Source organism: Penicilliopsis zonata, assembly GCF_001890105.1.
Source record: "Penicilliopsis zonata CBS 506.65 unplaced genomic scaffold ASPZOscaffold_3, whole genome shotgun sequence".
In the NCBI taxonomy this organism is placed as follows: Eukaryota; Fungi; Ascomycota; class Eurotiomycetes; order Eurotiales; family Aspergillaceae; genus Penicilliopsis; species Penicilliopsis zonata.
This window is the reverse complement of record NW_019208913.1, coordinates 27,441-51,680: the sequence shown is the minus strand read 5'-3', so window position 1 is coordinate 51,680 and position 24,240 is coordinate 27,441. Positions and strand designations below refer to the sequence as shown.

The following is a 24,240-nucleotide window of genomic DNA, read 5'->3' as shown; positions in this document are numbered from 1 at the left end:
ACAATAGCAATTTATCATGAAAGATGAAGCCTGAAAATGTAATCAAAGGAGGGACGTGTGACTTCTCTGGCAAAGTTGTGGTCGAGAAGTCTTCGATTTGACGATATCTTCTCTAGTTGCACCTCCGATCTTTTGAAACCCTTGAAGCAGATCCACTCCATTGACTTCATCTTGGCTCTCGTCAAATAAATGGAATGAGAAGAAGTCATCGTGATCAGTATCGATAAATCGGCTGGCATCCGGCAGTTTCGATGGTGATTCGGGAAACATTAGGGACTTGGATCTGTTATTTGACATAGGAGGCAGCAGCATCCTATTATTCACGCTCATTGAGGTGATGTCTGCCAGTGGGTTTGTTCCTATACCCTCAATTCGTGTACGTTTAGCAGAACGTTTCTCGGGCGATCCGTATGCTGCGATTGACATATTTTCAGTGGTTGAGTCTGCAAAGACGTCGAACCCAGGATGAAAAGTCTCTGCCGGAGTGAACGTTTCATCCTGAATGTTGAAGGCCGGGCTCCATGGAAGGTCCTCGTCCGTGAGACCCAAATGCTTGATCGGAGAGTTGACCATCTGCTGTATTTTCTTTCGATGATTCCGTAGGTTGGTATTGGGAGACACTGATGGGGGCGGCTTCGTAGGCTTCTTGAACTTGATTACTGGAGTAAGAGGGGGTGGTAGCATGCTGACATATTCGCCACGAAGAGGAGAAGAACCGATCAGGAAGGTAGAATCTTTCAGGGTTCCTGCCTGGCTTGGACTAATATCATGAGAGGAGCTTCTTATTCTAGCAATTTCCTCTTCAGCACGTCCCCTCTTGATGCGTGGAGGTTCGATATCAATGTCCGACGTCAAGATGTGGCCAGCCTTGTTCGGTCTCATTGCAGACGATTCAAGAGAAGAAAAATAACCACTGTCATTCATCACAGCTGCCTTGCGCTTGCGTGATTGAGAAATGATAGCGGACGACTTTGTCGCATGAAGTGGAGTGGGAGGAGTTCCTTGACGCACAAACTGAGGTGCAACAGGGGGGGAAGAGTGAATTGCCTGAGGTGGGGAGGAATGAGGCACAAATTGGGTAGTAACATTATCTGTGCTGTCGTCACGCGTTTCCTCTTGGAGCTCTGGGTCCGATGCCGGTATAGTGGCATCGGAGGACAGGTCGACATTCTTTGAATCTTTGGGAACCTTTGGGAGCTGCACATGGGGAGGAGGGACTATCCAGGTTGCAGTAGCTGGGTGGCGCGTAGTTGAGGCAGGTTCGGGTTGAGGGACAGCAGGCAGAGGAATGCTGGACATTGTAGCACGGCGAAGAGGTTTGTCTTTCAAGAATTGGGCTTCCATCCCAGGTTCAATCGCCCAATAATTTCCTTTCCCAGGATCATCCTTCGGGCGTTCCTGTTTGATGAAGGCTTTGTTGAGACTGAGGTTGTGTCTGATACTATTCTGCCATCCAGAGTCGCTGTACTTGTAATAAGAGAAGGTCTCGGAAATCCATTTGTAAATCTGTGCCAAAGTGAGACGTCGACTCGGTGCTCGAAGAATTGACATGCCAATCAACGTGGCGTAGCTATACGGTGGCTTTATGCCGTCGTCGTCGATCGTTGGCATATCATGAGGGTCCGGCAGGTGGACCGTGACTGTTTCATCGCGCTTTTGTTTTTTTGCTACCCTTTCTTTCAACGGCGCAGCTTCCATTAGTGTCCTTTTCAGGGACCTGGATCCATATGCTGGTTCTGGAAAGTCGGCAAACATTTCGTTGAGCGACTCATTCGCCATGTCATTCTTTTTGACTGATGGCCTCTCGGGGTTGGCAGTCGAAAAGGTGGTGAAGAGAGCCGGTTGAGACATCGGTTGTTGATGGGCCGTAGGATATACTGGGAACATTTGTCTCTTTGCCGGCGAATCGGTCGTAGACATTGGAGGAACAGGTGCTGTAATCGGGACGAAGCCCAGTTTTCCTCTGCTGGAATCGGAGATGCTCAGCGCGCCAGGCGCTTTTCGCGGTGACGGCCGATGAGTGCCGGCTGGCGGAGGGTTCAAGAGTAAATCGCTATTGCAGGTGCTCTCGGTCGCGACAAAGGGCATAGATGACGGTTGCAGAAGATTAGATTGTGACTTCAGTGTGCTCCTTCCATGGTCCGAGGTAGTTCCCGGCAGTGTCTGCGCCGGGGATATGGGACGCGTCGACTCCATATCCAGGCGCTGTAAAATCAGTAATAGACAGCGGTTGGAGGCGCTATGCTGGTCGAGACGCGTATAGACGCGGAAAATAACACAGTTTGCGAGATAAGAGAATCTCGTCGCAGGTCAGACTTTGTTTTGCGAGTATTATTGTTGGGTACCAGGTAATAGGCGGGAAGATCGGCGCTAGTCTGAGTGGATGAGGAAGACTATTCAGCTGTGGTTCGTGCTGGTGTGCTGTGTGCCATGGAAATTACAGATATTATGGCACTGGGTTCACTGCGATGATACTGTGACTGCGGCAATCCTCTGGCTAGCACTATGATCAAGAGAAACTCGGATGGTATGTTGCCTGTGCAGATAGACATGCACTGGGTGCAAATAGTCAGCCGTACGGGGATCGGGAAGCGATTGGGCCACAGGGCGCTAAAGGCGCATCTAGCTCCTAATTGCAAATCGCTTTTATCACACACACGGGCAAGTTGATTAATGCGAAAGGCAGTTGCGGGTAAACAAGACAAGATAAGATGAGTTCGCTGGAGGGGACGAAGGGGGTGGAGGGTATATCAAGGGAAGGGGGAGAGGGAGTTCTTCGTCTCCGTATGAGTTGCCTGACAAGGACTCTGGGCCTTCGGCACAGGGTGGGGGGGGAAGAGAATCAAGTTGAACGAAGGAATGGGAAATGACGGTCCAGCGCTGGCATCTGGGATACTTGGCATCCGAGTCGCGTCCTGTCACGTATGGTCACGACGCGGTCCGTTTGACGCGTCGATCATAAAAATCAGGCTGACCGCCCAGGCCCAGTTGTGTCACAGTACTGTATACATGGGTATCTTCTAAGAACCTGTCTGGCAAGGGTGAGACTACTGGTTCTCCTTGCTCATTCATCTGCTAGGAAGTTGAACCTACCTAAGGTACTAGGTAGGTACGGAGTACTTGCTGTAGGTACTAACTACTAGGTTAGGTAGTTAGTTACCTGCCTAACCTTTATAACTAAACAAAAACCTAATAGGTACAAGCACCTAACTCTGATTAAATATGGAGATACACTCCATAAATACCTCCTGCATAGACTGAAGTCCTTGAAATGCAAGTTAGGGATCCAAAAAACACTATGTAGTATGTAGTACTGGATGTTTCTGGTCCTACAGATATGTATTCGCTAGTTAGCCAGTTATATACCTAAATTACCTAGGAACTACTAGTTAACTAGTTACATCAGGTAGTAAGCTGGCCTAGGCTCCTTAGTCCTTACTACGGATACTTAGGTACCTACTGGTTGTAAGTCAACTTGGTAACTAAGATGGATAACTACTCCGCAAGGTCCTGATACAAAGTAGGGGGCCACTAGAGGTAGATCCTCTAAGCCTGCCTACCTAAATTAATTCTCAAAGTTCCATCTACATGACTAGTCAGTCTGTAACTATTTCTGAAGAAAAAAAAGTAAAGTACGGAGTACACCTGGTTATATTGAATTATTTCTTTTCATTTAGGTTAACTATACACGGTACTATCTACCAGGTCCCTTAGGTAGGTAGGTGTTACATATGGAGTATATCTCCACTTCTCTAATCGCGTATGGATTGAGATCCCGATACATCTATCAGGGAGGTTAGGGTGTATGAAGAAGTAACCTTGCGCTGACAGATAAGTTGCAGATGTTTCATATCAGCAGGAGTGCAGCATGTCTGCAGTGTACCTTGCAGTTGACCACATCTAAGGTCACGGACGGTAAAGGCTAATTTATATATGACCACTTATGTCTGAAGAAAAGCCAGATAGCTATCTCTCATCAAGAAGGATTCCGTTTCTAAATATATCGGGGTTCATGGGAGATCCCTCTGTAAATCACCTGCAGGTATTATCTAAAACAGACTGCACCTGGCTTTGATCTTGATTGACACGCAAGGAACCAAAATTGCCTTTTTTCACCAACATATACTCCAGACATTGTTTATTCTCAAAATAGAATATATGAGAATACATATGAGATATATATATGCAGCTAACCATTCTGCAAAAGACATGATAAATACCATCCTAGAATAATTTTTATATAGAATCATTAGAGTTACACAATCTATACATAGATAATTCTTAGGGGGAGAGGCGAAAAGAAAGATAACAAGAGGAAACTCTATGATATTCTATTGTCTTAGGCTCTCATAACAATGTGCTTTTATTACTCTAGAAATGTGAACATGCTCGTGTGTATTATATTTAGAGCACGATCAGCATCCCTTTCTTCGATGACACAGGATATATTAATCTCGCTTGCACCTGAATTGAATATGTTAGCAATCGCCGCTGAAGACAAGCCTCGATGAGAAAGAATACGCACCTTGGGATATCATCTCGATGTTGACGCTGTTTTCTCCCAGTGTTGAGAACATGCGTCCGGCAACTCCGATCATATTCTTCATCTGCTTTCCGACGAGGCTCAGAATTGCCATATTCGGGATAATATCGACTGTTCCATACTTCCGGAGGTCCTGCAACGCTCCTTTGAGGTCGTCGTCAATGATCTGGTACTCGTCCGGCCCAACGCCATTCAGTAGCGGTGATTCTGAATGGAGAGCCATCGACACATGCACTTCACTGGTGGATATAAGGTCGATAGAAAGACGCCACCGGTCAAGAACGGAGAATATCCCCGCAAAAAACCCATGTGACAAGGATCTTTTGTTCGAATGTACATTGATCACGAGAATCTTGTGCTTGATAGTCACTGCGGTGGGTCGCTTCGGCTTTTGTAGCGTCGACATAAGACTGGGGCTCCGTGCTCGGAACAGCTTAGGATCACGAACCGGCGTAGATCTCTCGAAATCGCTAGAATCCGGGAAGATGACCGTTCCGTTTCCCTTGGGATTCATGACGTTTTTGATACGGATGGGGATCTTTGCCCGAATGACTTGCTCCATCGTGAAAGGGTGAATCACCTCGGAGCCATAGAAGGTGAGTTCAGCTGCTTCTGCCGGGGTGATGGTTGGTAAAAGGCGTGCTGTCGGAACCTTGCGAGGGTCTGCTGTGAATATTCCATCCACCTCTTTCCAGACTTGTAGCTCCTCAGCGTTGATTCCAACGGCGACGAGAGCAGCACAGAGATCGGTGTAGCCTCTTCCAATTTCATCCAGGAGCCCCCCCGGCACAGTTCCGAAGTATCCCGTCACAACCGGCACTCTGCCCGCGCAAGCTTCAATCTTCTTTCCGAAGGAGGATGCGAGATTGTTGTAGAATTCCTGGTCAAGGCCTTGGCTTCCAATTGGAAAATCAATCACTTCAGCCAAGTCCACATACTCGGATTGGACCCCTCTATCTTGAAGCAGGGCGGCCATGAAGCGGCAGCTCAACTTCTCACCGGTACTAATCACCTTATCGACGCATCGAGCGCTGATCTCGCCGAGTGTCTGAGCAGCCTCGAGGATCTTGAGAACCCGTTCACACTCCCAATTGATGTCGTGGGATAATTGGGCCTTGAGTTCCGGGGATTTTAGATGGTCATCGGCAACCTGGAGGTGGTCCAACCGGACCGCCTCTACGAGGGTGACATATTGTTTCGATTGGGGATTCTCGGCGTCTCGTGCAGCTCGTAACAGGCTACCATTGAAGATCGTCAGTACACGCTCGAAAGGATACCTCTCTTCCCCATGCGAAGCGAGAGGAATAAACACCGGCATGACTCACCGATTCGTAGTACCTTCGGCTTTTGTGGAATTGCTTCGTGCTGAGCAAACAACTGCTACTTTATGTTTCAAAAGGCTCTGTCTGCATTGTGAACAGAAAATTAGCAATGTACTCTAGTCAAGGATCCATGACTATAATACTTACATCACAACCTGGTCGACAATGTTTAATGCGAACTTCCCTACACTTGTCCCACCAAACTTCTGCACCACCCAACTATCTTTAGAACTCATTGGGGTATTGTCAGTAAAGGATGTGGAGAGCAGTTATACTTGAATAATGGCTAATTTGAAATTAGTAAAAGAATGCAGAACTGATTTTCTTCTATGGTATTGGGAGGCAATAATATTTTAAATGATGTGACTCTAACTATAGTGGCTAGTTGCGAAAGCGGAGCAGATCATGGCTTTCTTACTCACCCACTTGACTCAGAAAAACTTTTCCTTTTCCGCCCCTCTACGGAGCATTGTTATCTGCGGCCCCAAGTGGGATGAGACGCAGCTAATTACTAATTGCATCCAATCCCTACACTATACTCCATAACATTTGTCTTTGTAGTTTACTATATACTTATAAACTTACAGAGTAAGATATAATTAAGTATAATTTTATAATGTCTAATCTATTTATAAATATGAGATATCTATGCTTTTCTATTCAATGAGCAAAGCTCCCGGATGCGGAAAAATAGTGATGTATGCACAATAGTATGTCTGCTTTCTATCTAGATGTACCTACAGAGTAGATACTACCTATCTACTACTACATATACGCATAGAGGGTGGTGGTGATGCCCAGAAGGTGACACTAATCCTAACCAGGCTAAGCTCTCTAACTGGACTATCATGGATCTGCTCTGTATCTTACTCTGCATATATGGTTCCTGAAAGAAGTTCTAATTGAAGTATTATTACTAACCTAACCAGGTTAAGCCCCAACTTGATCATTGACTTCTATCTTACTATGCATGGTTTCTCAGTCCTAATGAGGATCATTACTAACAGCCTACCAGGTCATGGAATAATATTCTTCTACGGAGTAGCGCCTACCTAAACTATGGTGTAGCAGTAAACATAGATATTTTGTAGTGATGATAAATTCCCTATTTATTAGAACATGATATGATTACCTATCTCTATAGTGTATGCAAATACCTATTCCTGACCACAAATTACCTACCTATTTCGAAAATCTTAGGTGTAGGCAGCAATTTTCCTTGTACTTTCCCCGGTCATCACTAAGGTACCATCATCGAACCCCTCCTGCGCATCCGGGTCCGGGGCCTTGCACGGCCCCGCCAAGGGGTCGAATATCGATTTTCCCATCCTAAATTGATATCGCCAGCAACATAAATCTCTATATTAAGTTAATATTGAGGAAAGAGCATACCAGTATCAAGATATACTAGATATATATGTCGGGAAGATAACCAAATCGGAATATATCTATATACTAGGCTAATAATTACAAATATATATATATATTCTTAAAAAGGCCGCTATAAAAATCTAGCATCTTTAGTTATAATTATTTTTATTTCCCCAATTTCACCATTTACAATCTGCCACCAATACAGACTGCATCAAGCCTATGTACCTTAAGAGTCCTTTGAGATCTCTTAGGTTGTTTTGATGGAAATGCAGGCCACTGGCGGAGAATTGACGGTTGTTCCCCTGGCGGGGCCGTGCAAGGCGCGAACCCGTATGGCTTAGCAGGAAGGACCAGCTAGATAGAAATCCAACATCTTTAATGCTCTTCCCTTCATTTCTTCCTCGCTCCTTCAAACTACGCGACAAAACATCTACATGAGCTAATCGATAAATTAATTTCTCCATGGCAATTACGAAATGAAGATCGCTCGGACTGCTACAGACCAAGATGGAATCGATACCATAAGCTGTCCACTCTGCCCTTATTACACTGTATCTAACCTCATGGCCGACCATATATACCTTCGCCACAGAAACCACCAGTGTCAGCTTTCTGCAGTAAGCCAAGAAGTCTCAAGACAAGGATGGAGGGATCCCCTTTTCCATGTCGAAGCTTCTCATCCAAATGAACCTTGGACGCCCGAGGACGTGAATATAGGCAGCAAAACAAGACAGAGCTTCAATTTAAATGTCAATATTCGCGGTGGGAGTCAGAATAACACAATAGGCTCGGCTCATGATGATCTAGTGGGGAACAATAACTGGTCATCAAAGAAAGAAATCTTGGGAAGAGCGCTGCAGAATTCAAATAGTGTAGAGGTCGCCTCGAGTGTCATCCCAGGCACCACCGGCCCAGTCAAGAAGCTTGGAGTACGAATCAGCCCCCCTTCCCCTCTTTATCCGTAACCCGTCCTCTTTCTGACACCAGTCTAGCGCTCAGAGCTAGGCCCATGGGCCCATGAAAAGCGCATGCCAAACTGGCTAAAGAAGTTGTTAGAAAGAGGCAGTCATCCCGCCTCGAGCCAGAATTCTCAATATGAGACACTGCAGGATCATAAAAAAGCTGCTAATGAAATTTCTGACGTGATTCCAATCCTGGCTTCTCTATGTCAGCAAGATAATTCTGTTCAACGTTCTTTTCTATGCAGCTCTCATGTGCACCAAATCCTCAAGATCCCGAGGGAAGGAGGATTCTGTGGCTACAGAAATATCCAAATGCTCATATCCTTTCTTCTTGGCTCGACTATCAATGGCAACCAGTCCTTCTCCAGCGGTCTCCCAACGATCTTCGAGATACAAGATATTATCGAGAAAGCATGGGATATGGGGTTTAACACCACTGGAAGGATTGAAACAGGGGGCATTCGTGGGACACGAAAGTACATCGGTACTCCAGAAGTAAGTTTCCTGGGTCCGGAACTTCGTAAGTCATATATCTGACTTGGACAAGGCCCAGGCGTTCTTTCAAAGTCTAGGCATTCCGTAGGAACTCCGAGTGTGCATTTTTATGACTATCCATTGAACTGAACATAGGTGTGAAGCCAGCCACTTCAGTGGCACGAAAGAGCTGCGGGCTTGCGATGCGTTATATCAAGACATTGCGGCGTATTTCCGGTCTGCCTGCCAGTTGCAATCCGCAGAAAAGGTCTTCACCACAGAACTACCCCCCATCTACCTCCAGCACCAAGGTCAGAGATGTTCCCCAACAAAATTTAGTATATTACGGTTTTTGACGCAGCTGAAACCTCAAAGGCCATTCAATGACTATCGTTGGCTTTGAAATCCGCGACAATGGCAGCGCCAATCTATTGGTCTTTGACCCGAAATTCAAGTCCCTTCCTGAAATCAACCAGCTTATTACTGGCAAAACCAAATCTCCTGACCCCCAGTCTATTCTAAAGGCCTACAGGAGAGGAACGTCTTACTTCCAGAAGTACAAGCATCTCGAAGTTCTAAAGTAAGGTTGTTACCATATCGCATTCGAGCAGAACTGACCATCGCAGACTGTCAATGTACAGAGATTTACAATCGACAGATAAAAAATAGAAACAACGCGAGACCTCTATTTCGGCAACATTTGATGCAACTAGACGCATTTTTCTCCTGCAAAACCGAACTTGAGAACATTGCATGGTTCCTGGATGTGCTGCATAATACAGATAGTGAAGCGAACCAGCTTTGATGGCCGGATTTGATCCGACTCATGCGCTTGAAGCAACATGGTTCAGTATATATTAAATATCTTATATATACTATATTATAAAATTATCACACTTATTATGATAATTATGACTTTACTGCTTCCTGCAACTAGCTTAGTTGGTCAGCAACAGGGCAACTTTGGTAGTAGTTTCGTAGCGGGGGTTGGTTATCGATAAGACCCAAGGAAGTGCGGATTCTTCCATTATTCCGAGATAACGAACAAATTTATGCAATAGCGAAATACGCGCCGTCCTTTGCGATATAATTAATACCACTCATCTACGTGACCCAGACCAGTATGCGAACTTCTCCGAACGTGATTATCACCGGAACCCCAGGGGTGGGAAAGACTATCCACTGCGAACAACTTGCGCAAGAGACAGGGCTACGACATTTTTCAATCAACCAGGTCGCGAAAGACCGAGGTTGTTTCGAATCTTTTGATGAGGAGCTACAGACTTGGATCGTCGACGAAGACAAGGTATCTCGCAAGCTTCTCTTATGCTGTTTTATTTTTTATTTTTTTTTCTTTTTGGCGGGGCCTGTTTTGGTTTCAAGATATACATGTGCTGACGACTGTCTCTTACTTACAGCTGTTAGACGCCATTGAAGATGAAATGCCTTTGGGTGGATATTTAATTGACTGGCATGCTTGCGATTTGTTTCCCAAGTCCTGGGTGGACCTAGTTGTGGTTTTACGGTGTCCCTCAACAGATATTTTATACGATCGTCTCTCGGCAAGGTATTCTACTAGAAGCCCTCGACTCACCGCGGAATTTTGCTAAGCTCAAATACAGGGGATACAAAGAAGCTAAATTGGAGGAAAATATCGATGCGGAGATATTCGGTGTTCTCATGGAAGAGGCGCAAGAGGCCTTCGACGAGGAAATCGTTGTTATGCTAAATAGCGAGAAAGATGAGGATGTAGAGTCAAACTGTGCCAGGATATCTTCATGGATAGAAGCGTGGAAAAAGTCACAGGCAGAGGGCCAAAGTTGAATTGACTATGAGAGAAAATACAAACTGTCTTAAAATAGACTAACATCGGGCTTGCAGTCATGGTTTGTTTTCAGATAGCCAGCTCTGGAAACTTGCCAAAGCCTTAGATCTATGAGAGATTTGGTTCTAACCAGTTTTAGGGCCTTTTCAAAGAATTTTCACACGTTGGGTCGTCTTACCTTCTCTGCTTTATCCATTTCAGCATAGGTTCTCCCCTCATATTCGAAGATTGGATCCCATCCTTAAAGGTCAGATATGTAAATCAAACAGGCATGCTACAGGCTCAGATTGACCACATACCAAAATTTCCTGGGCCTCTTGCCATCACAATCTTACCCTATTGCTAAGATGAGTCTCCTCGTATCATTATTCCTCTGAATATCCCATACCTGAGTTCTCCCCTGAAAAAGCATAGGCTCGGAGCCCGGGCCATTGCTGAATGCAAATGTACACACAGCTTCTGCGCCTCTGTCATCAAAGGAATCAAGGATCTTGTTCAACCCTTCGTGGCCAAGGGCCTCAAGAAAATGTTTTCTGCGAATCAGTCAGCGGGTAATCCTTGACATCACTGTAAACGCTCACATATATGGGCCAGGTAATCCTTTGAGTGCATGAAACTCGAGCGCTGTATCCTCTGTCAAAACGGGTCCACCTATCTGTTTATCTAATATTAGTTCGTCATAGCATATTCCTCATGGGCTACAATGTTTAATAGAAGGACCAAAAAGCATGGAAGGAAAAAAAAGCTGCAAATTATAACATGAACCAAAGCGTACAATTTCTGCTGCCCTCCGGCATTTCTCCTTGGCAATCTCCTCTATGGTGCCTTGGATCTCTGGTAGATCTATAGCTTGGTTTTCCACTTCAATGACACTGCCAATAATCGCCCTCACTTCAGCTAGCTTGTTCTTGTTCCCAGTGATGAAATTGATACTCTTATGGGAAAACATGATTCCAATATTTCTGGAAAATCGGTTCTGCTGTAAAATACCCACTGGAATAAAACTTGGTTAAATTGAAAGTGAAGACTTGGTCACTTAATAGGGAAAAGGTGCTAGTTATACAAAGGTAAGAGAATTAATGTTTCAATAATGCAGTTATACAAACGCTCCCGATAGAACAATTATGGCTTAGGTAAGGAAGTACCCCACAGAGTAATTGTGTCCAAATTTTTTAGGCAGCATCTAACTACGGAGCAAATAATAGATACTATAAGGGGATTAAATGATACGTGGAGAATCGCAGATTGGTTTTTTTATAAGCTCTAAATCTGCAAGGGTGAGCCGGGTAAATTTTCTAAAAGCTAGTACACTCAGGTCCTTAGGCGTAAATGAAGCCTCGGTTTGCAGCCATTCTGACCATGGTTGCTATATTCTGTCAGACTTAATGAGATCCGTGGATCAGGCATGGAATCAGTCAGTAGGAGTTTCGGCGCTCTCTGTCAGGTCAAGCTTCTCCTGCTGAGCCATAGCCTGAGCAGATACAATCTCAGCAAGGCGTTTTAGTCGAGGTGTTTGAAGCCCTATAAAATATTAGTATCTAGCGTTATTATTCTCGGACAATCACGTACAGGATGGAGTGTACGTCTCTAACGCAGTGATAACACGAGGCTCAGCAATCTCGTACGGACCACTGTCTTCCATATCCACGGGTGTTAAAAGAAGCACATCGCTCTTTTCAGTGACACGGGAGGCCACCGCCTTCATTATTTCGCCATTAATGGGCTGCTCATAGTCTGCCACGAGATACTGATTCAAAAGCTTTTGGATTTGGTTCGGTGAAAGCCTGGAATCCGCCATATTAGACAAGCTGCTATTAAACAACAAAACATTCTAGGGCTATACTCACATCCAGCAGATATCTTGAATGATCTCAATATCATTCAATGTCGCTTTCTTTAGCTGCAAAAGCTTGGTTGCTTGCTGCGTGATTGTCAGCAGGGTTAGGTATGACACAGATATAGGGGGTGCTTTACCATCAAATGTTCCAACTGCAATGTTCCTTCAGGCATATCATGGCTTTTGCACCACTCCTCAATACGAGTGATATTGTAATTTATCTGGAGCCCACGTTTCCAAGAGAGGAAGTTCCTCCGCATGAGGAGGTCATTAAACGCAGTGACACCAACAAGTCGAAGCAGCTCCGTGACAGTCTGAGTAACAATGGTGTCTTCGAGAAAGAACGCTTTCATCGCTTTGTACACATTATTCAAAAGACTGAGAAGGTTGTCCATACTATATGCCGGGTTGTTGTTTGAGGGGAGAAGCTTTCCAAGAAATCGGTTTGTTTCGCTCGTGACAAAACCAGGCAAAGATTGCGACTCAATGATAGCCGGTACTATCATTTTATAGAGTTTCTTCTTCAGAACCTTCATCCAAGTGTGATAGATGTTGAACTCCAGACTTTCCAAATCATGTTTGACTATCTCCAGCAAACGATCATATTCATAATTATCAGTCTTCTGTGCTTCGTACCAGTCTTCTGCGAGGAAGACGAAAGAAAGCATTTCATGGACATTTGATAACCAAAAAGCACCAGGGCTGATGGCATCATCGCCCTCATGCTGCATGACCTCTTGCTGGATAGATTGCATGACGTTAGCCAGAAAGCGTTCTGACTCTTTGACAAAACCATTATTCCACATTTCTGATGTCACGAGATTGATCAGATAAGCAGGGAATAGAACTTCTTTCTCTGTGGGCGGCGGGTTGCTGCTAGGAAGTGGAATCTTCAGGTTGCGGATCAAGCCCATTGTCACTTCTTCATTCAGGTCCTCCTCTTCTGACAATAGGTTCTCAAGTTCAGCCTCGACAGAATCAAATCCTGGAGATAATGATGGTCCCGAAACAATTTGACGGCCCAACGTGGAACCTGGGATTGCCATAGAAACAGGCCGTGGGTTGTACGCGCCACTGAAACGATCTGTTTCGATCTTCTCCGCTCCTGCACTGCGTCTCTGGGGCTTGGGCTTTTTTGAGGAAACCAGGTTAATTAAGCCTGTAGCAGGTGGGGGAATGGAGTTTCCATTTTGCAATTCTCCATTGGCATCATTCACTGGCAAGGATCTTTTCGCGAGTTCCAGCTGTTCTTGGAGTTCAAGAACCTGTTGGCGAAGGGTAGCTTTGTCGGTTTCATGATTAGAGTTCAGCTGTTTAAGTGCTTCCAACTCCAGGTTTGCGGATCTGATTGATTCCCTTGAGATCTTCTCCTCCTCTTGTAGGCGTTTGATAGTTGCCTGAGCATCCGAATGTTGCTGGCTAACTTTGGCCATTTCCTCTTCCAATGCTGCAAGACGAGCCGCGGTTATCCCAGCTTGGTTTGCCTCAGCTTGAAGTTCTTTCGAGCGATTTTCCAATGCATTGTGCCGGCTTCGCCATGATTTTAATTGCGTTTCGTAATTCTCTAGCTGCGAAACCAGTGACTTGTTCTCACGCTTGAGCGATTCCAAATACTGAGTCAATTCCACAACCTTATTCTCAAGCTTGTAGGAAATCTGTTTCAAATCCCTTGCCTCTTCCCGTAGTGTTTTGTATTGCTTTCGGGCGGTTTTGCCTCTCCACAGATTTTGGACTACAATAACATTATGGCGGTATTGACGCCAGGCACGTAACTGTCGCCAAGAGCGGAATGCACGTTGTATAGTCTTCGCTGCATTGCCGAGAATGGTATCCATGATGTTTCGGCGACAAAGGAAACCTTTGGCGACAGACTGGAAGAGAATGAAATTCCCGCGGATCTGGTTATATCGTTTCCGCTCTTTTTGGCCACGCCAGACCCTTTGTATCGTGGTCGCTGCTCGAACCTGGCGAACTTCTTCTGCAACTCGTCTGGCCAAATACCCTCTAACCAACGCTTGGGTTGTGAGAATAGAAGTTCGCGCTTCAAGATACCTGCGGCGGTAATATTTACAGCGCAGGTTCTTCTGAATCATAATTGCACATTCATTCAATCTGGATGTGCGAAGATTCTCAAGAAATGCTAGCATGCCCGCACGGAAGAAAATCTTGGTCAGTCCAAGTTGGTACTTGTCTTGCTTCTGGTGACTGACATCCCCGAGAGCCTTCCTCAAAATAGCATGGCACATATCCCGAATTTCGGACGTCCACTGTGATGAATGACATAGCATGTAATAGCGGAGCGCAAACTCCTCGTACGTCCAACGCGTTGGATAGCCAGCAGTGCTAATTCTGACGGTCTCAAGAACACCACATGCCCTCAGCTGACTGAGGACCATGGGACCTTCGAATTTCCAAGATTCCTTGGCCTCGTTTGGCTTTATACAGCGTATGTAATGTACATCCGTCGAGTTGATTGTATTCATGAGTTCGATAAGGGATGATTTGAAAATCCCCCCCAGAGTGGGTTTGCGGTTTACAGCAACACCGATCCTGCGTCCTGGAGTTGAAATCTGTTTTGAAGACATAGAGGCCGAGTCTTTGTCTCGAACAGCTGCAGCGGTATCGAGGACTTCTTTGATGAAGGCATTGCATGAATTGCGCAGAATTTCCATGTGCTCGTCAGGGACAGTATCTCTATTCTTCTCGATAAATCCGTCAGACTCATATGTGACATCGATGGCGTAGTGACAGATAGTGAATGCCGATTTCCCGAATCGTGGCTTTTTGTAGAACTTCTGCTTGTCGGCGGCAAAATTATGATGAAGTTTGGTCACGAACTGCTCATCCGAACCCATGGGCAGTCTTGACTCTTCATCAAGAAGAGAAAGGATGCCAAGTTTAGCTTCAATGAGATCGATGCAGGGCTGGTTATCGGAAAACTCGATGAATTTCCAGTCTATCTGCTCCCGTACATATTCTTCTTGCTCAAGTTTGAAGACATGTTGGTTGAATTCCTGTTGCAGCTTTTCGTTGGCATAGTTGATGCAAAACTGTTCGAATGAATTCTTGGCAAAATGCTCGAATCCATATATATCAAGTACGCCAATGAAAGACTTGACTCTAGTCAAAACCTCATCAGTTGCCAAGCGAATGTTGATCTTATGTACAAGCCAATCGAACAGACTTGAGTATATGAACTTCGCGACTGAATCGCGGACAACTGTCGCCTGCTGTTGTGTGAGGTTTGATGTTATTTTCTCGCCTCTCGTTATCAATTGTTTTTTGACGATCCATCTAGCAAATTCGTTGGCATCGATGCCTAGCATTTCACAAGCACGGACAAGGGAAGGTTCAGTTGGTGACAAAGATGAATCAGTACGGGTAGCAGTGATTTTGACATTTCCAAGATGTAAAAGTGCAGCAAGAAGCCGAAAGATTTCTGCCTGTATGTTGCTTGGCACACCAATGGTGGTTAATGATTTCCTGGTTGCTTCAAATTCGGACTTGTCGTCAACACCGTCAATTGTAGGAGTGCCACCTTGATTCAGGTAGTCGAAATCTTCTACTGGCAGAAGACCAAGTTCTTGTCTTTCTTCTTCGCCTGCTCCAGCGACAAGTTGGTAGAAGATATGGTAATTGCGTTCGTTCAGAGGTTGAAAAACGAGTCGCGACCTCTCGAGAAGATATGTCCGAATCTTGGCACCAATGATGTTGGCTTTCTCATCGAACATAATCTCAATGTATTTTCCAAATCGAGATGAGTTATCATTTCGTGTTGTTTTCGCGTTCCCAAAGGCCTCCATGACAGGGTTCGTAGCTAGGATCTGCTCTTCAGTCTCACTGATCGAGTCTGCCCTACCCTGAGTATACTTCCCCGGTTGATCTGAAGATTCACGAGTGGCAAAGTAGCGCATGATGTATTTAGCACTGACTGTCTTCCCAGCACCCGATTCACCGGAGACCACGATTGTCTGGTTCTTTCCGTCTCGCAACATATCTCTATTCCAGGCGACATTAGAAAGGGATGAGAAAAAGAAAACAAGATATTCATCTTACGCAAAAGCTTCCTCTGCAATGGCAAATAAGTGAGGAGCCTGCGAGGCTCGGTGTTTCCCTGCGTATACTTGCACCATCTGAGGAACATAGAGTGAGTCCACTCGCGCAAAAGGATTGGTTGCAATGAGAACAATTCCACTGTATGTATATATCTCTTTTTGTGCGTATCGAAGTTTAATGGCTTGCAATACTTTGGAGTGTAAGCAATGCACCTAGATAGTCAGTTGGAGGGGGGGGGACAGACCAGCCGGTTCATTTAGATGGGATAGGTTAGTTAAATCTTCACTTGCTTCTAACATCGCAGGATTCATTAAAGGAGGAAGAGATGAGCTGTTATCCAGTTGCAGCTCTGATTGAGTCGTCTCTATTACCCTTGACTGAAAGCCAGGTCGTCAGTATATCTCCATCACAGGGCAAACAGATTATTCGGTGGGCTCTAGGCTAACCTCTCCATTCTCCATCGCAAACACAAGCCGCACTTTTTCTCCATCAACTGATTTCTCGCTGACTTCGGATGCGACCCAGCCCTCCGTCTGGTCGGGCTGCCAGGCCCTCGTTCCAACATCATAGCTGTGCGCCATTGGGCCGAAGAGATGTAAATTGTTTAATGTTGATAGCGGATGGAAGGATGACGGGCCTCTAAATCAACGAGGCGGCAGATGTATGACTATCCTTGATGGTTAGAGAAGACACAGTCAGATAGGAGGGGTTGCTGCTGAAAGTTGATATTTATTATTAATAGCTAATACTTACCTACTTCACTTAAAAAATGTAGGCTTCATCATTAATTAATCAATCACAACTTATGTTCCCCTAGATGAATTCTCCTATATTAACAGATAAAGGAAAGTAGATGGGGTGAGAATTTTTTCAAGTGATGGCTCATACAGAGTAAAGAAGCTAGCCTAACTATGAGCTGGCAAGTTAATTATCTCAGAGTAGACAACAATGAGCCGCAGCCCCTGAGCTTAGGAGCCACCCGAGTGCGGCACTGCCTGACAGACACCAGACAAGACTAAACTCCAATCAGGTATGCGATTGACGTATCCTGGATGGATGGACCCGGAGTAAGGTATGGATAGAGCAACTTTATTTAGTATTAAATAAATACTTCAAGTCGAAATAAACCACCATTTTCATAGCGTTTTAGGAGTAATATTATTATTATAGCTAGTAGTTTCTTATTTAACTACCTTACCTACTAGAACCCTAGTTAGTCACCTAGATACCTTTTCAAGAAAGAAGACACGCAATTAATAGCTGGCTGCCTAGTAACTATATACCTAGATATATATAAGTCTGGTTGTATAAACAAACTTCTTCTGTCTTTATTGCCTATCTATTTTAACTCTGTTTAAGGGACACAGTGTTGACGACCGTAATCTGTACAGTGCACAAAATGGCAGATCACCCAGCACCAAAAACGCCGCGAAGTTCGAACTTGGAGCCCATCCTTACGTCAACTGATACCGTATCTCGATATTGAGCCGCGGGCAACTGGTAAAGCCTGGATATATATTATACTTATAATACCATAGCCGTTCAGCTCCAGAAGTTGACAACGTATTGTTTAGTCGTTGGTTAACATTCATTGGGTACTGATACCGCCGCAGAGCCTAATAGTTATGACAATTTGCTAGCAGCCTAGCGGTATTATCTCAGGCAGCTATACAACACCCAGTCCCGGCGTATCCTATGAGTATTGAGTGCTGTGGTCTAAACAACAAAGACTCCTACCACTAGATGGTTCGCTGGCAATAGTGATGTGTTTATGCTTCCCCCCTGGTGTTTCCTTACATTAAAAGCAGCTGATGCAAAAAGGCCCTTGATGATTAACTATCCTGCACCTTCTACTACTTGTTTAACCTAGAATTATACTAGGCATATTTGAATTAATCAATGGTTTTGAAGACAGATGTCTTATTGAATTATCATCCCTAGCAATGCTAGTTCAAACTACCCAGAGTCCGATGAGCTGGATATGTGAAGTATACCTAAGTAGGTATTGTCTATCATATCCTGTGGAGAACCTGCCTGTGCTAGTTAGTGGGAGCTATATAAGGGACTAGGGGTCTATAGGAGTACCCTGCAGATAGGTTTAGTATTCTCTAGCTATACTGGCAATTTGGCACCCAGATGTTATATATCCCCACATAACTATGGTGTACCAAACCTTTCAATAGCAAGTTAAGCATAGATCCTAGATACCAACAATTCCAATACCATCAGTCACTATGAATTTATAAGGTAATTAACTATAAAGGACTACTATCCATTTTTGTATTAAATAATCTAGTGTTGTCCTCTCAGTATATATAGTATTTTTCTATTCGTATGTAGTAAGAAACCTATGAGCACTAGTAATAGTACAGATCTGCCTGTCAGCAGATAAAAGATCTAGGCCCTATTTAATGGTTTCCCTGATGTTCAACATTAAACCAAGTGACATCTCCTGGCTAGAGCTACTCCGGAGTAGATGCTCACAAAACCCTTCTACTAAACTCCCTCCCCCTCTTTCGGCCTTAGGGGTGGTCAGACAACGCAGATTCTTCATTGAAGGTGGTCATTATTCTCCTAGCTGTAGGTTCTTCAATTAATCAACGGTTCTCCTTCCGCTCTAATTTATGGACTGGAGTGGACTGTAACCCTAGGGCACCTAGCCTGCGCATTTATGCTAGATTTAAGTACATAAATACTTTTTAGATAGTAACCAAGTGATTTATACCATATAACCAGAAGCTAAATAATCTATCATCCCATATTCCTGACAGCAATGAACGATCCTAGGTACCTATTATTTACCCACAGTACGCTGGCCTTGGTACTACAGAGTAAGGTAGTTTGCGGTCTTTGGAGGGGTTGAGACCCACACAACCGTGTCCTAAAAATCGTGGAGGGGTAGATCAAAGGCACTAGAGAGACCAGGCTTTAGTTTACCCTCTACTGCTGAGAAAAAAATACACGATCAAAGCATTCCAGCAGATAACCGAAGGTACCCAGAGGTTCGAGTAGGTCCATTGTCCATATTTACGAACTAAAGATGCTTGATCTTCTTGATTTCGTCTCTGAACGGGGTGGCGATCCCAAAAAAATCAAAGAGAGCCAACGCCGACGCTTTGCTCCCGAGGCTTCTGTTGACGAGGTGGCGATCTTCTATGAAGAGGCACGTCGCGGTGCGTATTCATACTAAGTGGTACCAAAGTCATGTCGTAATTCTAATGGTATGTATCCTAGCACGGTATGAGGCCATGCAAATGGGTTCACAGCTAAATGCCTTGCTCAAGGAAATTGGAAAGAAGAAGAAGGTAAGTCAACATGATAAGTCCATCTATTTCATGTAACTAGCTAATCGCAAGCCCTCTTTTAGAACAAGGAAGATGCGAGTGAATTGATGGAGCAGAAGGCTGCGCTAGAGGAGCGCAAGAAAAAGGCGGAAGAGCTTGCGGTTGAAAAGGAGGTTCAAAGAGATCAGAAGATCCGTACTATTGGGAACTATGTTCATGACTCTGTTCCCGTCAGCAACAATGAAGTTTGTGTTGAAATAAAACTTGCTGACAGAGGACAAAGCTGATCAAGTGCAACAGGACGACAATGTGATAGTGAAAACCTGGGCACCAGAAAATGTCACTGTCGAGAAAAGAGATTGTCTCTCTCACCATGAAGTGCTCACGCGCCTGGACGGTTATGACCCCGAGCGAGGAGTAAAGATCGTTGGTCATCGCGGATATTGCTTGACAGGCTATGGTCTATTCCTCAACCTTGCCCTCATTAACTATGGGCTGGAATATCTTTTTACAAAGGGTTACACGCCCAACCAGCCCCCTCAGTTCATGCTGAAAGATTTCATGGCCAAAACTGCTCAGCTTGAAGATTTTGATGAATCATTATACAAGGTTACAGAGAGTGAAGACAAGTCTACTGACAAGTATCTAATCGCTACCTCGGAGCAGCCGCTCTCTGCGTTGCATGACGGGGAATGGCTTCAGGATAAAGACTTACCTATCAAGTGAGCTCTTGTGATTACTTACCCGAATTCTTGCAATTAACATGGATTTAGGTATGCCGGATACAGTACCTGTTACCGCAAGGAAGCAGGGTCTCACGGCAAAGATGCCTGGGGAATCTTCCGTGTTCATCAATTTGAGAAGGTGAGATCTAAATATCGAATCATTATTTGACAAGTGTCCTCTCTCTAAGTGCATATCAGATTGAGCAATTTATCTTGACCAAACCGGAAGACTCTTGGCAAATGTTTGAAGAAATGATGGCTGCCTCTGAAGGATTCTATCAATCTCTTGGCCTTCCATACCAGATCGTTTCTATTGTGTCGGGTGCTTTAAACAATGCAGCAGCCAAAAAGTATGACTTGGAGGCGTGGTTTCCATTCCAGGGCGAGTATAAAGAACTGGTATCTTGTTCAAACTGCACAGATTACCAAGCACGAGCCCTAGACATTCGCTATGGTACCAAAAAGGCTACTGATGCAAAGAAGATTTATGTTCATGCATTGAATGCTACTCTTTGCGCTACTGAACGGACACTCTGTTGCATCCTTGAAAATTTCCAAACAGAGGAGGTTAGTGAATAGTGATCTTCCTATATATATATATGCCCCAAGTGACTAATCTATGGGATAGGGTATCGTGGTCCCTGAGCCACTGCGCAAGTATATTCCAGGAGCCCCCGAATTTCTGCCATTCACAAAGGAACTGCCGAAGGAAACCACTTCTCAGAAAGCTAAAGCCAAGCAGGCTTCTAAACCAGCAGCTAGCCTGGCTGAGACTACCAAGAATCTGCAAAATCTGCAAGTTTGATTGTTGAAGCAACTATCAAGAGCGGAGGGAAATATACAGGCACTAAACATCGTTGCCTGTGGCAGGGGTAACATGGATTTCATAGCTCTTGGATTGATCCTTTGTTCTGCTCTAAAATAGGGTGGTCAATAATTCTAGGGCTTGAACACTCACGGAGCATACCTGAATAAGAACCCCATATAGACTAGTTTCGAGTGGCAGAAACCATAGAAGTAAATATCGCTATTCTATTATCCACAGGAACCGCTCATTAAGAATCAAGCTCATGTTTTATCAGTTTGTATTATTGTTCAGGCCCCTGGTTCTCGAAGCTGAGCGACGACATGCTGAAGGCGGGCTGTGAACCCTGCCATGGAATCATACGCCGGATCGACACTGTGAGAGTTCTTCTCCACTGTTTGATGGTAGTGTAGGAATTCATCGACAGTCGACAATAGTCCAGCGAGGTCATTCCCGTTTAGGTACTTCTCAACTTGGATACGGAGATCACTGTCAAGACAAAGGGTGGCCAGTAAGACTGATAGGTAACCGATGGCAACTTTATACTGGATCTCTGGAACAGAATCTGCCTTCGGATATCATCAGAAACCATCATAAGGTTGATATAGATTTCTCTTACCCCTGTAAAAGATTTGATGCTTGTCTGGAATAATTGAACAAGCTGGGAAATGGGTGATGGGAACAGTGACGCTTTCATTAGGAGGTGCCTGGATGCTTCGCTCCCCTCACTCATATTTATGAGGGCGCCGAGGGCCAAGATGACCGTATCATATGAATCTTTCTCTATAACAGATTGATCTTTCAGAGAACCAAGCTCTACTTGCACTAGTCTCACTAAGCCTCCAACTATCTCCAAAGTTGCGAAATGTTTACTGAAAGATGGGCTGTTATTAGTCACATTGAGGATCAGTCGAATATAAGACACCTGGCATTGTTTAGAGCGAGAATTCTCGTTCTCACTGGGATCCAGAAGGTTGTAGAATGTCGGAAGTAATTCAACTGCACTTTGAAGGTCTTCGGTCAACGACCCCGGAATCGCCACATAAATTTCAAAGATCTGAAATAGTAGATCCAGTAAATGAGGTGTTTCTTGAGAGGCTTCACCTGCTAAGAGATTAAGCAGTATAGTAAGGGCGTGTAGAAAAGGAGGGTCCATAGAAGGGATTTTGGCCTTTGTTGAGTGTAGTGCTTTAAGAGTTGATCGGAGAGACCAAAGTGCTGCCAGGCGCGGGGACATAAATAGAAACTGTTCTCCAAAGACTGGGCGCATGCGCGAGATTACGTCTTGTAATTCTCTCTTCAATCCCCTCGAAAGACCCAAGCAAGAGTCTGTCACCGAGCGAGAAATGTCATCCCCCGCTCCAAGTAGCACAAAAGTGAGATTCAGAATCTTTGGCCAAGAAGAAATAGAAGGGATCAAGGCCGAATGACTCCGAGACTGGATCAATTCATAGCAACACAATCCTAGGATTGCAGAGACAATATCCAATTCACGGTCGAGAGACAGTAGTAGTCGATGCTCGAAGCCACCATTGATGAAGCCATGTATATACTTCTCATCCTGAAGTTTCTGACACAATAGTATAAAGCCGCTGCGCCGTATAGTATTTGACTTTTCAGCGTGCTCAATGTCTTCAAAAACTGACTCGAAAGTGCCTCGAAGTCTGGCATCCACCCCAGCCTGTCTTAATTCATGGATGCTTTGAACAGGCCCTCTGCCATTGCTTGACTGGTCAACAAGAGACGTCGAAACAGGAGATGATGGGCTTGTATGAGGATCGGAGCTAGGATGGCATCCAAATTCCATCGAGTGGTCATTCTTAGAAGTGGTTTTGATAGTTGAAAGAAATGATCGTTCACGTGCATATGTGATTCCCCTACTTCCAGTTTGATTCTGACTGATTTTCATACTTTCTGGTTCTCTATTAATAGAAGAGTTAGTGCATATATCTGGTGCGACTGTTGTTAGATCTAACCCAACTTGATTCCTGCTTATAGTTGTACCCGTGAGACCAGACAACAGAGATAGCTTCTCTTTGGCAGTTTGATCAAACAATCTTTCTTTACTGTTATTTTCCTGGGTGTCCAAGGAATCCACCAGCCTTCGGCGGAGCAATATCTGTTGCCTTTTCTGGACATTCGGTTTTTGGGAAGATACTGAGGCTTTCCTTGGGTTAGTTTGTGAAGCATTATTTGAGTCTCTGTGATTCAAAAGGCTGCTGGGCTGTGAAATTGTATCGTGTTTTTTCTGAGAAGAGGCAATACCGGTGTGCCTTGGCCTAGCACCTTCATCTAGAGTTTTTGATTGCTGTATTTTGGTTATTTTTGAGGTACGCAGTCTAGGACTCATTTTCTCCTTGGTCCAAAAGATGAATGCAGCACTTTATAGTGTGGTAATAGTGCTATTAAAGAATTTTGTATAGGATGATTAGGATTATGCTTCCTTTTCTTGAAAATATTGCCCGTAGTTCTTTGTTATTAAATGGTAGTAACTATATGTAAAGTCTTGATTTCAGCAGGAGTTAATATTAGTTAGATAGACACCTTCTGCGCCTAGTTGCAGTTGCAGTTGCGCTCGCGCGGCCGCTAAGTTATGTTAGGAAGGCGGTGATTCTGGGGAGGCCTTGAATAGTACAACTGAGTTATAGGCCCTGCAACTCAGTTGCACAATGTATTATTTATACCCTCTTAATTAGGCTCAGTGCTAATTAGATAATAATATTAAGTAGCCTACTTAGTTAACACTCCTAAGCTAGTAGTATCCCTCTAATCTATATTATCATTAGTAGCCCCCTTTACTTACATTAAAATTTTAGTATGTGTAAGAACCAGCACCTGGGGACGCTAGCCCACACGACCAAAAGGTCAACATTAGCCGCGATTATCCAATCGCGGCCCCCGGGGCCCTATATAGTAACTTAGGAGTATAAGGCAGATCCCTAAAATTTTGAAAGATTACAATTTTTAGAGAATTTGTATTAAAATAAAGAAAATAAAGAAAATAAATAAAATAAATAAAATAAATAAAATAAA

General features: G+C 44.4%; 8 protein-coding genes across 8 annotated transcripts; 3 read left to right on the top strand and 5 right to left on the bottom strand.

The window, feature by feature from the left end:
* Positions 1–42: 42 nt before the first annotated feature.
* On the bottom strand, positions 43–2,088 carry ASPZODRAFT_60211 (hypothetical protein; the record flags this gene model as incomplete). The annotated part of the gene is made up of 1 exon (XM_022728898.1): positions 43–2,088. The coding sequence occupies one exon, from the start codon at positions 2,086–2,088 to the stop codon at positions 43–45; it is 2,046 nt and encodes a 681-aa protein (XP_022583285.1).
* Positions 2,089–4,287: 2,199 nt separating this feature from the next.
* ASPZODRAFT_110864 (hypothetical protein) lies at positions 4,288–6,220 on the bottom strand. The gene is made up of 4 exons (XM_022721008.1): positions 6,013–6,220; positions 5,869–5,949; positions 4,526–5,781; positions 4,288–4,464 (listed from the first exon to the last, which is right to left on the bottom strand). Exons 1-4 carry the CDS (start codon positions 6,099–6,101, stop codon positions 4,367–4,369), a joined length of 1,524 nt encoding a protein of 507 aa, XP_022583284.1. The 5' UTR covers positions 6,102–6,220; the 3' UTR covers positions 4,288–4,366.
* Positions 6,221–7,622: 1,402 nt separating this feature from the next.
* ASPZODRAFT_129076 (hypothetical protein) lies at positions 7,623–9,570 on the top strand. Its single transcript, XM_022722187.1, has 6 exons — positions 7,623–8,168; positions 8,232–8,696; positions 8,749–8,780; positions 8,832–8,986; positions 9,051–9,255; positions 9,302–9,570. Exons 1-6 carry the CDS (start codon positions 7,716–7,718, stop codon positions 9,342–9,344), a joined length of 1,353 nt encoding a protein of 450 aa, XP_022583283.1. The 5' UTR covers positions 7,623–7,715; the 3' UTR covers positions 9,345–9,570.
* A 228-nt stretch (positions 9,571–9,798) lies between these two features.
* On the top strand, positions 9,799–10,499 carry ASPZODRAFT_59837 (hypothetical protein; the record flags this gene model as incomplete). Its single annotated transcript, XM_022728872.1, has 3 exons — positions 9,799–9,981; positions 10,094–10,242; positions 10,298–10,499. The coding sequence occupies 3 exons, from the start codon at positions 9,799–9,801 to the stop codon at positions 10,497–10,499; spliced, it is 534 nt and encodes a 177-aa protein (XP_022583282.1).
* A 57-nt stretch (positions 10,500–10,556) lies between these two features.
* ASPZODRAFT_61424 (hypothetical protein) lies at positions 10,557–11,449 on the bottom strand (the record flags this gene model as incomplete). Its single annotated transcript, XM_022728985.1, has 6 exons — positions 10,557–10,625; positions 10,679–10,740; positions 10,800–10,836; positions 10,889–11,033; positions 11,082–11,155; positions 11,276–11,449. 6 exons carry the CDS (start codon positions 11,447–11,449, stop codon positions 10,557–10,559), a joined length of 561 nt encoding a protein of 186 aa, XP_022583281.1.
* A 281-nt stretch (positions 11,450–11,730) lies between these two features.
* ASPZODRAFT_90600 (hypothetical protein) lies at positions 11,731–17,270 on the bottom strand. The gene is made up of 8 exons (XM_022730399.1): positions 17,147–17,270; positions 16,840–17,065; positions 16,638–16,770; positions 16,394–16,583; positions 12,475–16,336; positions 12,348–12,421; positions 12,070–12,284; positions 11,731–12,021 (listed from the first exon to the last, which is right to left on the bottom strand). The coding sequence occupies exons 2-8, from the start codon at positions 16,972–16,974 to the stop codon at positions 11,912–11,914; spliced, it is 4,719 nt and encodes a 1,572-aa protein (XP_022583280.1). The 5' UTR covers positions 16,975–17,065; positions 17,147–17,270; the 3' UTR covers positions 11,731–11,911.
* Positions 17,271–19,433: 2,163 nt separating this feature from the next.
* ASPZODRAFT_139737 (hypothetical protein) lies at positions 19,434–21,207 on the top strand (the record flags this gene model as incomplete). The annotated part of the gene is made up of 7 exons (XM_022724589.1): positions 19,434–19,566; positions 19,628–19,698; positions 19,761–19,922; positions 19,954–20,399; positions 20,451–20,541; positions 20,601–20,969; positions 21,031–21,207. 7 exons carry the CDS (start codon positions 19,434–19,436, stop codon positions 21,205–21,207), a joined length of 1,449 nt encoding a protein of 482 aa, XP_022583279.1.
* A 186-nt stretch (positions 21,208–21,393) lies between these two features.
* ASPZODRAFT_1316459 (hypothetical protein) lies at positions 21,394–23,717 on the bottom strand. Its single transcript, XM_022722804.1, has 3 exons — positions 23,184–23,717; positions 21,827–23,129; positions 21,394–21,776 (listed from the first exon to the last, which is right to left on the bottom strand). Exons 1-3 carry the CDS (start codon positions 23,555–23,557, stop codon positions 21,498–21,500), a joined length of 1,956 nt encoding a protein of 651 aa, XP_022583278.1. The 5' UTR covers positions 23,558–23,717; the 3' UTR covers positions 21,394–21,497.
* Between the last annotated feature and the right edge of the window lie 523 nt (positions 23,718–24,240).